This window comes from Palaemon carinicauda, chromosome 3 (assembly GCF_036898095.1).
Source record: "Palaemon carinicauda isolate YSFRI2023 chromosome 3, ASM3689809v2, whole genome shotgun sequence".
Lineage (NCBI taxonomy): Eukaryota > Metazoa > Arthropoda > Malacostraca > Decapoda > Palaemonidae > Palaemon > Palaemon carinicauda.
Genome location: NC_090727.1, coordinates 112,301,477 through 112,314,360, shown reverse-complemented (window position 1 = coordinate 112,314,360; position 12,884 = coordinate 112,301,477). Strand labels below are relative to the sequence as shown.

Genomic DNA, 12,884 nt, shown 5'->3' with positions numbered 1-12,884 from the left:
AGAACATCCACCCTTAGAGTCTACCAATCGAAGTGGGAAATCTTCCGAAACTGGTGCAAGTCAGTATCCGTATCCTCGACCAGTACCTCTGTAACTCAAATAGCTGACTTCCTCTTATATCTGAGGAAAGAACGATCTCTTTCAGCTCCCTCTATCAAGGGTTACAGAAGCATGTTGGCATCAGTCTTCCGTCACAGAGGCTTAGATCTTTCCAACAATAAAGATCTACAGGACCTCTTTAAGTCTTTTGAGACCACGAAGGAGCGTCGTTTGGTTACACCTGGTTGGAATTTAGACGTGGTACTAAGATTCCTTATGTCAGACAGGTTCGAACCGCTACAATCAGCCTCCCTGAAAGATCTCACCTTAAAGACTCTTTTCCTGGTATGCTTAGCCACAGCTAAAAGAGTCAGGGAGATTCATGCCTTCAGCAAGAACATCGGATTCTCATCCGAAACGGCTACATGTTCTACAACTTGGTTTTCTAGCCAAAAACGAGCTGCCTTCTCGGCCTTGGCCAATATCGTTCGATATTCCAAACTTATCGTATGGTTGGAAATGAACTAGAAAGAGTCTTATACCCTGTAAGAGCTCTTAAGTTCTATTTAAAACGAACTAAACCTTTACGAGGCCCGTCTGAAGCTTTATGGTGTTCAGTTAAGAAACCATCTTTGCCTAGTCAAAGAATGCTTTATCCTATTTTATCAGACTGTTAATACGAGAAGCTCATTCCCATCTGAATGAGGAAGACCAAGCTTTGCTGAAGGTAAGGACACACGAAGTTAGAGCTGTCGCAACTTCCGTGGCCTTTAAACAAAATAGATCTCTGCAAAGTATAATCGACGCAACCTATTGAAAAAGCAAGTCAGTGTTCGCGTCTTTTTATCTTAAAAATGTCCAGTCTCTTTACGAGAACTGCTACTCTCTGGGACCATTCGTAGCAACGAGTGTAGTAGTGGGTGAGGGCTCAACCACTACAATTCCCTAATTCCATAACCTTTTTAATCTTTCTCTTGAAATGTTTTATTTTTGTTTTTGGGTTGTCCGGAAGGCTAAGAAGCCTTTCGCATCCTACTTGATTTGGCGGGTGGTCAAAGTAATTTCTTGAGAAGCGCCTAGATTAGAGGTTTTGATGAGGTCCTGTTGTATGGGTTGCAACCCTTGATACTTCAGATCCTAGGGGTCGCTCAGCATCCTAAAAGGATCGCGAGGCTCCGTAAGGAAGACGTACTTAAAAAGGCAGAGTAATTGTTCAAGTCGACTTCCTTACCAGGTACTTATTTATTTTATGTTTGTTATTTTGAATAACTGCTAAAATGAAATAAAAAATCCTTAGCTCATAATAATGTAAACAATTATTGCTGGTCTCTACCCACCCCCCTGGGTGTGAATCAGCTTATATAATCACCGGCTAAGTTTAATATTGAAAAATGTTATTTTTATAATAAAATAAATTTTTGAATATACTTACCCGGTGATTATATATTAAAGGACCCTCCCTTCCTCCCCAATAGAGACCCAGTGGACCGAGGAGAAAATTGAGTTCTGTGTTTACATTGAGTACTGAGTACCTGCACGACAGATGGCGCTGTTGAAGTACACCCCCTACCTGCATTGCGATCGCTGGCGGATTTTTAACGTAGAGTTTTCTGTCGAGCAACAGAGTTGCAGCTTATATAATCACCGGGTAAGTATATTCAAAAATTTATTTTATTATAAAAATAACATTTTATTAAACAATCTAATCCTCAATCATTCCCACATGTCCATGATATTCGAGCTGTGGCTACCTCAATTAATTTTTTCCACCATATGAAATTTGATGAGCTCTCAAAATATACCGGTAGGAAGTCCCCTAAAGTTTTCAAGCGCCACTACCTAAAACCTTTAGAAGCTCTTAGATTTGCCACAGTAGCTGCGGGGAATGTAGTTCCTCCCGTGGGTACTGAGTCCTAATCACAAAGTCTTGCTCTATCCTCTTTCCCTCCTGCCTGGCTTACCTGTTGTTCCTACCTGTTTTATTTACCATGATGTATTATTTATTATTCAATTGATCGATTTCTCGAATTATTTTGATTTCACTTGTTTTTGAAATCCCAGAGCTGATCTTCCTTTGTTATGTTAATTATTTATATCTATGATTGCATGCTTTACTGCATTTTGCTTACCAACCTGTATTAACATTATTCATACCTGTTGACTTTCCGTTCGGGTTTCATTTTGTTTATGTATCATGTCTAATTGTCTCTGTCTTTTACGTGTTGATCTGTTTACGGGTTTCCTTGTCCCTCTTTTTTTATATTAAAATTCATCAGCTATATTAATTTTGTGTTATTCCCTCCAGGTAGTTAGCCTTATTGGGTCCCCATTCTCTGGTACGATTTCACTGGCCGACACGGGTCGGAGCCCAGAAAAGGGATTTTGACGAAGGAAAAATCTATTTTTGGGCGAGAGACCCGTGTCGCTCAGTGAACCCGCCCGTCCCTCCCTAATTGGGCCCCAATCTGGGGTGCTATAAGGAGTGACGTCACTGGCGTGGGTTGGTTAGTAGTAGTACGAGGTTGAACGGCGCCTCGCTGTTCGGGGATTTTGACAGGAGACAACTAAATGGTGCGAGGCCTCTGGTTGTGATTTATCGCGCCCCAGTATTATATTGACACCTTATACAGGTGAGCGAGCTGGGTTCAACCTGGCATTCCCATGCAATTTTTTCTCTGGTAATATATAGCAGTTATATACCTTAGAAATAGTGCTAAAGGAGCATTTCACTGGGCGACACGGGTCTCTCGCCCAGAAATAGATTTTTCCTTCGTCAAAATCCCTTTTATGTCCCCAATACCTTTTAGAGGGAGGGTATTGGATAAGTCTTTAAGAACAATAGGTTCTGTACTTGAGTTCCTATGTTAAAGACAAGCCACACTGTTAGTTCCACTCACACACAAGCTTCTGCAGGCCGCTATCAGTGCATTACCTCATATCGGCACTTGATTTTAGCGAGGGTAGGGTCCCTTCTACTATTGATCACAGATCGAAATAGAGAGGACCCCGGGCCATGACCAAGGCCAGTTGGTGAGGACTTCCTCCCTCCTAAGAGTAAGTTACCCTATAAATAACGGAGGGTTTGTATCTACGTCGGAACAAATAACAAATTTGTATTTTTCCTAGTATACAAACCTGGAGCTATTTATACAAATTGGCCCGCCACCCTGTCCCCCGAGAAGTCCTGCCATAAAGCAAAGTGGTTACTCAGCCGAGAGGTGTGAGTGAGCGGGATAGCCAGTCTACCCCACTCCCCACCCGCTAACTAGCGGATGGGGTAGTTATCCCTCACTAAAATTATCGTGGCTCGTCTTTCAGCTGCGCCGAAAGTATACCCTATAAATAGCTCCAGGTTTGTATACTAGGAAAAATAAAAATTACTTACAAATTTGTTATTTTTATGATGTTTCTATTTTATTGCATGGAATAACTGCTTAGATGATACTGGGTGAAAATAAATTGATCCCCAGAATAATTACGAGATTATTTTGTAGAATGTGGCATGAAGAGGCAAAACCTGATAAATGGGAGTTGGGAGGGTTGGTAAAAATGGCAAAAAAAGTAGACATGACTGATTGCAATAATTACAGACCCATCACACTAGCGTCAATTAGGAAAATATCATCATCATGCCATACGCCTATTGACGGAAAGGGCCTCAGTTAGATTTCACCAATCATCTCCATCTTCAGCTTTTAAATCAATACTTCTCCATTTGTCCTCTCCTACTTCACACTTCATGGTCCTGAGGGAAGTGAGTCTGAATCTTCTTAAGTTTTCCAGTGCCTTGTTGAGCCCAGTTGAAAGTTTAGTGAACTGATCTCTATTTGGTAGTGTGAAAAGCATGAAAATATGAAAATATATAGTATGCTTATTCTAGAGACTAGAGAGAAAGATTGTTGAAAAGCTGAAGGATAAACAAGCAGGATGTAGAAAAGGTAGAAGTTGTGCTGACTAAATTTTAATTTTGAGACATGTACAGCAATGTGTATAATATAGAAATCCACTTTTGATGACATTTGTGGACTATGAATAAGCCTTTGATAATGTGCACCGGCATTTGTGGACTATGAAAAAGCCTTTGATAGTGGGCTCCGGTCAACTTTGTGGAGAATCTTGCGTCATTATGGAATTCCTCTTAAATGTGTGAATTTGATTAAGTCTGTTCATGAGCATACCAAGTGCAAAGTTAATGTTAGTGGTGTCTTATCAAATGAATTTTCAGTGAATAGCGAAGTACTCCAAGGAAATTTGTTGTCACCTACGTTGTTTATCCTCCTCAAGGATTTTGTAATGCGTAGAACAGTCAGAGTTGGTGGAGAATGACTTAACTGGATAGGTAATAGGAAATTAGCAGACCTAGAGTATGCTGATGATGCTGAATACCACAGGATTTGCAATGCTTGCTTACCAGAATGCATGAAATATCACAAGAGGTTGGCCTCAAGAAAGACAGATATAATGAGAATGGAGTATGCAGTGGAAGATGAAATATCATTGGAAGGAGGAAGGATTAATGAGGTATAATAATTATAATACAGTATTTAGGAACTATAATCTCCAATACAGGGTCTTTAGTATCAGAGTTAAGTGAAAGATTGAAAAAAGAAATTAGACAGTTGCTAGGTTGAGTGAAAATTGGAAATCAAATTGCCTGAAATTGCATATAAAAATCAGGCTAATATATCAGTTTAGTGAGATCAATGTTACTGTATGGACATGAGTCTTGGTATGACAATGAAACAATCCTCAACAGATTTAATAAATTTGAGAACAAATCTCTCAGAAGGATATTGGGAGTTAAATGGCAGGACAGGATTAGAAGTGAAACTATAAGAGAGATTACTGGAGTTCCATATGTGGATGAGATCATGGTGAGGGGTAGATGAAGATGGTTTGAGCATGCTCTTCGCACTCCCCAAGAGAAATTAGTTCACCAAACATTTAAATGAACTCCACAAGGCACTAGAAGAGTTGGAAAACCCAGACCTACATGGCTGAGGACTATGAAGCGTGAAGTAGATGTTGAAGGGGGAAGTATTGAATTAAATGCTTAAGATAGAGACGACTGGCGAAGTCCAACCAAGGCCCTTTTGTGTCAATAGGCATAGGAGGAGATGATGATGATGACTTCAGTTGTACTTTTTCCCTATCTAGTTTTCTTCTACACAAGAAGTTCTATGTGTATGCTCATTTTTCTATAGTATTTGAAGATATAGAATGAGTATTCTGTATATTGCTTGCCATAGTACCTGTACAGTGAGCCCTCGTTTATCGCGGTAGATAGGTTCCAGACCCGACCGCGATAGGTGAAAATCCGCGAAGTAGTGACACCATATTTACGTATTTATTTAACATGTATATTCAGACTTTTAAAACCTTCCCTTGTACGTAGTACTGTTAAAAAACTACCCTTTAATGTACAGAACACTTAATGCATGTACTACAGTACCCTAAACTAAAACAGGCACAAATATTAAAGGCGATTTTATATCATGCGTTTCCTAAACACGCCAAAAAGCACGATAAAAAATGGCAACCAATGTTTTGTTTACGTTTATCTCTGATCATAATGAAGAAACAAACGCATTTACACATCTGTGTATAGGTTAGTTTTTGCATCGATTATATTGATTATTCAGTACAGTATGTTGATTTTGTTATTACCAATGTTTTACTTAATTTTTCTTAGGACTTCCAAATGAAATGTTTTTCTTTATGACGCCGCCTGAAACGGCGGCCTCATAAAGTACACTCAGTAAACAACCACGCTCAGTAAACAAACGAAGGCATTTAATGCGCATGATGAAAGTGATAAATAATGATATTACAGTAAAAGCTTTTAGAAAATATGTCATTACAAATATTATTCATCGTTTCTATATAAAATCATACAGTACATACGTAGCAAAGCAGGAAAACAATTTACGAGAGAGAGAGAGAGAGAGAGAGAGAGAGAGAGAGAGAGAGAGAGAGAGAGAGAGAGAGAGAGAGATTTGTTTTACGCGCGTAAATGTAAATTTTAAACAAAAAAATATGATTGGTTATAACATGTATATTCAGACTTTTAAAACCTTCCCTTTAACTTAATGCATACTAAACTAAAACAGGCACAAATATTAAAATGTTAGAATATTAAAGTAAAACATGTATAAAAAAAATAAAGATTGTTACTGTACTCACCACGAAAGAAGTTGAAGAAAAACTTGAATGATAATGGCGATGAATTTGCTGCACAGTAGAAATGATGATGATGAAGCTGATGATGTCTTCCACTGTGCAGCCAATGATAGTATTTTACGTCTCTTCAGACGGAGGTGTCTTTTCCTGGGACACCTCTTCAACTTCTTCCTGGGACACTTCTTCAATTTCTTCCGAAGGCGTAGTAGCAGGAGGAACTGGCTCTTTTTTGCGAGGCTGGAAGAACATTGTGATCGGAAGTTGCAGCCGCTGCTTCTTTTTTCGCTCAAAGAGCATCCTGTAGGGAGTCATGTCGTCATTGATCTTGTTGCAGAATTGCATAGACCGAACCATATCCTCGTCCCACTCTTGCGACATTTCTTTCAACTCCTTCGCATGGTTGCAGAGCTTGGCAAGCCGTTCTAATGTTAAGCCCGTTTCTTCGACATTTTCTTGGGTCTCTTCCTGCATTTCACTGTCTTCTTCACTGGCCGATTTCGTCAGGTCTTCTAGGTCTGCGTCAGTTAGCGGCTGGGAATGGCAGTCTAACAACTCGTCGACGTCTTCAGTCGTCATGTCGCCAAACCCGTCACCTCCAATTATCGCAGCCAACTGCACAGATTTGCGTATTGCAGAGTGTTGAATTTCAGACGGTGTAAATCCCTCGTCGTCGTAAACAATCTGGGGCCACAACTTCTTTCAGCTCGCATTAACGGTTGCAGGTTTCATTTCTTGCAGTGCCTTCTGAATGTTCTACAGGCACGTGGCTATTGTGTGCTTCCGCCAGTACGCCTTCAAATTGAAATTTTCATCTTCATCTTCTTGGGCAGCATCCACACACGCAACGAGGTCCTCCAAGGTATTCTTCGTGTAGAGGGCCTTGAACGCCCTGATAACCCCCTGGTCCATCGGTTGAATTAATGACGTGGTGTTGGGTGGCAGGAACTCAACCTGAATGCCCTCATGCGACAGGTCAGTTGCGTGTCCACCAGCGTTATCCATAAGGAGAAGGATCTTAAATGGCAAGCCCTTCTCTAAGAGATATTTACTGACTTGCGGGATAAAACGCTGGTAGAACCAGTTGGAGGTCAGCATCTTCGTAATCCATGCTTTTTGATTATGCATCCAGTACACGGGAAGGAGATTCTTATTTTTATTTTTCAAAGCGCGAGGATTTTTCGACTTGTAAATAAGCCCCGGCTTTAGCAAAAATCCAGCAGCATTGCCACACATCATGAGGGTAACGCGATCTTTGAATACTTTAAAGCCAGAGGCTTTGGCTTCTTCTTTGAACAGGAAAGTTCGCGACGGCATTCTCTTCCAAAACAAGCCGGTCTCATCCATATTAAACACTTGTTCCGGCTTGTATCCACCTTCAGCGATAATGTTCTTGAACGTCTCGTTCGCGTAAGTTTCAGCAGCAGCAGTGTCAGCGGAAGCAGCCTCGCCATACAGGGAAACGCTTTTCAGGCCGAAGCGTTTCTGAAACTTCGCGAACCATCCTTTGCTGGCGGAAAAACGTTGTTTCTGAGGCTGGGAATCAGTGGATGTCCCTGGTTGAGGTTCATCTACATCATCTTCTTCTTCAGCATGGTCGCCATCGTCGTCTTGAGGTTCCTTTGCCGCAAAATTCTCATACAAGCTCAAAGCCTTGGTTCGGATGGTGTTCGTATCCCTGGCTATGTTCTTCTTCCGGCAGTCGGCAATCCAGACTGCTAAAGCACCTTCCATGCGTACGATCGTTTTATTACGCGTGGTAACGACTCGCTTCGCTGATCTGCTAATGGTGATGGCAGCCGTCTTTCTAATGTTCGCCTCGTCCTTCATGATGTAGCGAACGGTGGATTTGTTCACGCCAAAATGGCGGGCTGCGGCCGCGTAACTTCTGCCTTCTTTTAACATATCGAGAATCGTCACCTTCTCAGCAATCGTCATCATCTTTTGGTGGCGTTTACGCTCACTACCAGCCTTAGCAGAAGCAGAACGCTTGGGAGCCATTGTACAGTAGGGGTTAAACAGAAAGTTCAACAAAAAGTTCAACTTAAAACAGTCACGCACAGCACAGATTAAAGTTCACAATAACGTAGCAGCATCTACATGGTGAGAGAGCGGCGAACGAAGTGGCCGCGAAAAGATGCTGGAGGTTGGAGAAGCGGTCAAAACACCAATCACAGGCTAGATTACAAAACTTGTGTACTGATTCGTCATCTATCAGCGCTTGAACCAATCACAATCCGTCTTACATGCTACGTAGTAGTTACCAATTCAAATACAAGGTACCCTACATATACAGCTTTACGTATGCTATTTTACGCTTGTTTTGTTGTAGGATATGTACGCTTATTCGAGATGTGATTTTTGCAACAAAGAATATTATTGGATGCAGTACTACGTACGTATACATACAAAAGATTCATGAAAAAGATGCACATCCATTACATTTGTAGTACAGTAGTAGCCATCAGCAGCCTTACACCATTCAAATACGGTATGACTGCATCTGATTTGCGTTTCATGTTCGATTTGATTTTACTACGTACTGTATACTGAAATATCGTATGATCACATTCTCTTTTCGTGTTTTATTTCTTTCTGTACTGAATTATATGTCATATGTAATGCAATGAACCATCAGTACTAATTACAGTATTAATGGAATTACAGGTAACGAAACATCGTATTTGGGGTCTTCATATATCGCAGTATTTTCGAAATTTCCGGAAAATCCGCGATATGTTTATATATATGGGTTATGAAAAAAATCCGCTAAGTGGTGAATCCGCGATGGTCGAACCGCGAAGTAGCGAGGACTCACTGTACAACATTTCATGTTACATGTGTACTGTACAAATGAATTGATTAACATGGTTTATTATTTCATTCCTTTTCACTTGAAATTTTCTTCTTTTTTACAGATAAAGAAGCCTTCAGAGAAGATGCAAATAATTCTTTGGATGAATTTTGGAAAAATTTGAGTAAGTATTATTATACAGTAGCCTAAAGTTTTGAATTAATCTAAGTCTTGGAACGGTTACAATTTTTGTTTCTAAACTAATACAAACCATCGTCCTTAAAGTGAAGCATAGCTCAAACAGCAATTAAAATTCAGTAAGGTAATTATAACTATGATTGGCTGGGGGGGATACCCCACTCACCAATGTCTAGTTGTCCAATGTATGGTTGTTTCTGGGTAAAACCAGCAAGAAGTCTGACAGTCTGCCAATCTACAACTACCAGTGTTACTCTTGCTTCTTTTATGCCAAAGATTAAGCTGAAGGAAGTGTCGAGCACTTCAGGTATATTATTCGCAGATCAGAGTATGCCGGTTATCCATTCTAATCCTATTCTGTGTCCTAAACAAACTTTTTTGTGTAACCCCGTAATATTTAGTGTTGTACAGTCTAATATTGCTGCAGATGCAGCAGTTGCGAGTTATAGGTCCTTTTTGGAATAGGATCAGATCATGTAGCACCAGATGTATTATGTTTGATAGTAGTATCTTAGTTAGAACCGTCCTATATAGGGGAGTGTAATTTTGATATGCCCACAATGATTCTGGTAGGCTGGCGTTAATGCCATGTTAGAAGCACGCTACTTCTGCTAAGGAGGTTAGTCTTTGGAGCAATTACTAGCTCTGACCTGTGTTAAAGGCTTCCATCGGTACCCGGGAAAGGGGTAGAATTCCGGGGAAGCTCAGGAGCTGAAGATAATTTCCTTCCTGCAGCTTCCATCTGATTTAAGCTAGATGAAGTCTCCACTTCATAACTCGAGGTTGAACTAGAGGCAAGTCAAGAATGAGGCCTTTTGACCTAGTCCAAGGGGTACTAAATTCAGATGAAACTGAACTCTCAGGCAACAGTCGGTAGTCAAAATCAGGTGGCAGAAAGCCAGAAAAGTCATGATCGAGGTGAATGAACACTGCAGTTAGAAAAAGGGCTTTCTTTACTAGCAGGTTTTGCAATTTTTGGATGGAATTCCTAGAACTAGCAGAAAATAGTTCCAACAGCAGGATACTGAATACTTCCCAAAATTTCTAACTAGCTGGGGGATGAGTAGCATTTTCCTCCCAGAAACAGATTAAAAACAAGGTTCATAAACTTCTGGCACAGAAGAGGGAACCACCAATTCAGAAGTCAAAATCGGAACTGTCCTCCCACATTTGTAGGACCATATGATTCCGACCTATTTCCGACTTTGAGTAAGACTTCAGTTAGGAGTGTAACTTTTCCTTTGTCGTCGGAACCTTATACAATCTCGAGACAAAAGATATGATGCGACAACATAAGCCACACAAAATAAGTAACTATCACTACAGGAGTCAGAACTATCTGAGATATATAACAAAGTTGGACTAGTATCAACAAGTCCTGAACTACAGTCAAGACTCGTTCTTCGCGATATTTAGGTTACAGACACAAGCGCGAAAAGCGAATTTTCACGAAAAAATGCTGCACTGGGGTGGGCTAACTCCTAACCTAAAACGTCACTGCCCCTTGCCACAAGAGGGTGCCAGAGCTGATGACTAACACAGTAAATACTGCCTAATATTGTTTTAATTTTGTTTCTACAACCGCTTATAATCATATGTACAGTGTACAGTACATTTTTGGGCTCAAGCCATGTCGTCCTGATGGAAGTTCCTATAGGGTAGCTTCCTTGGGTATATTTGACTACGGTGATATTCCCAGAGAATTTACCTTAAGGTACCCAGAATTCTAACTCCTAGAGCGAATATCCCTAAATAAATGAACCAGGGATATCGCGAAATATCAGAGGACGTATTCTTGACACGCCACATAGCAATCTGCACCCCGAACAGAATTAACACTTCGAAAGGGTCAAGTGGCAAGAAAACGCAAAACGAGAAAGAAAGGAGAGCCGCTCGTAAGGTACCTCTCCTCTTTCGCTTCGTATGCGTGCATAGCGCCGCCGACGGCGCCATCTGTATTCCTTTTTGCGTAGCTCAACAACTCGGTGTTTTCCCTGTGTTATCTCGTAATTCTTGGATTATTTTCAACATCATGATGCTTTCTCCAACTTCTTCTGCCTCTGATAAGTTGAGTATTATCTCTTTTATGTATAAATGTAAGCTCTTGGTGATTTTAAGATATTTCGATAGCGATATTTTCGTTACAAGAGCTGTTGCCTACCGGAGGCATCCTGGACGCTGTCGCTCGCCATGCATGAGTCATTTAGTTACCCAGAGCGACGTTCCCGGCTGTTATGCTTTAATAATTTTAGCTATTTAGCTCTACATAGGAATTCTTTATATGATGCTATTAGTATTTTCGTTTCGGCGAATGATTTACCGATCCTGGCCTACGCTAGGCCTTGTAGCCTAGACGTTTGGCCCTAGTACTTTCATGCATGATATTCAGATTTCCGAGTGTTTTAAAATCTTATTGAAGCTTTAGGCAGTTTTATACATTTAAGATATTGTTGATTTTTCTTCCAAGATGGTATACGAGTGAGTTTTGGTGATTTAGGTAATCGATTCTCTTCGCGCCTAGGCTAGTTGCCTATGGGGCCCTAGTATACTTTCTCACACTCCCCGGTTGCTCTCTTCTCCTTGGAGAATATGTGCAATCCCTTTTCCCTCTGTTTAAGCCTTGGGCTTAACCCTAATGGTTTATCTGAATTGACATTTAGATACTGTACAACTATATTAGGGTGTCTCTGTTCTTTCCTGTTTCCAGTAAGTCTGGCTTCAGGAGGGGGCAGGACATCAGAGTTTTTTAGTCTGGGTCTGTTTCTTGCTAGCATAGTGATTGAGATTCCTTTGCTAGGCCTAGAGCAGACATAGGAGGCTTAGATTCCTTAGACCACTTTCGAAGGTTTCTGTACGAGATGATTCCTTCTTTTTGTGATCTAGCAGACTAGTCCAGTGTGGTTGTTCTCGGTGTGGAGGATGAGATCCTACTTTCCTGTGAATAACAACACCAACCTTGCTTAGGTTCCGAGGGAGATGGCAAGTACTGCCGGCCTCCCTCCTAGGATTCCCCCTAGGCTAAGATGAGCTTTCTTGGCTGCGGGGTGATTCTTTACTAGAGCAGGGTTTGTAGGACCCTCTTTCCCCCTTCCCCCTCTTTCCTTAGTGATGGCATAGCCATTACATCTCTGTCCGTCATTCTACATCTGTACCTAGCATAGGTTAGGAGGTGGAGTTGACTCGGTCCCTTGCCGGCCGGCAAAGGCCTTCTTCTTTTGATTGTTCCCCAGACCTCCCTTGGTCTCTCATCCATGTATGTCTGTAGAGCCAGATGGCATTGGACAACGGAAGCCTGAATTTATATTCTCCCCTTCCTTATGTGCACTCTTTCTGGTTGCCGGGCTATGGGGCAGTGCCGTCTCTTATCCCGGCATCTATCCTGTTTCTCTTCTAGTGTTTGTACCCTAGCCCGGCTGACGGCCTGAGTGGCCGGTAGCCGGGCCGTTGGAAGTTCTCTGGTTCCTTTTGCTGCCGGCCGGCATTAGTAGTATACCCTTACCGGCCGGCAATAGAAACACACCATAGTTCTGCCGGCCGCTACGATTAGCGGCCGGCAGCCGGGTGCTATCATTTTTTAGTTGCCCGGCCGGCAATGGAAACACACCATAGTTCTGCCGACGGACGGCAGCTGGGTGCTATTATTTTTAGTTTTTCCACCTAATAGTCTAAAAGTAGT

The 12,884-nt window shown here is 41.4% G+C and overlaps 1 protein-coding gene across 1 annotated transcript in view; it reads left to right on the top strand.

Moving 5' to 3' along the window:
• Positions 1–12,884, top strand: part of LOC137638407 (cyclin-D1-binding protein 1 homolog) — a 263,747-nt gene that overhangs the window by 55,957 nt on the left and 194,906 nt on the right. The window contains exon 2 of the mRNA XM_068370457.1: positions 9,135–9,194. Within this exon, the coding sequence (XP_068226558.1) occupies positions 9,135–9,194 (60 nt within the window). The remainder of the gene's footprint in view (positions 1–9,134; positions 9,195–12,884) is intronic.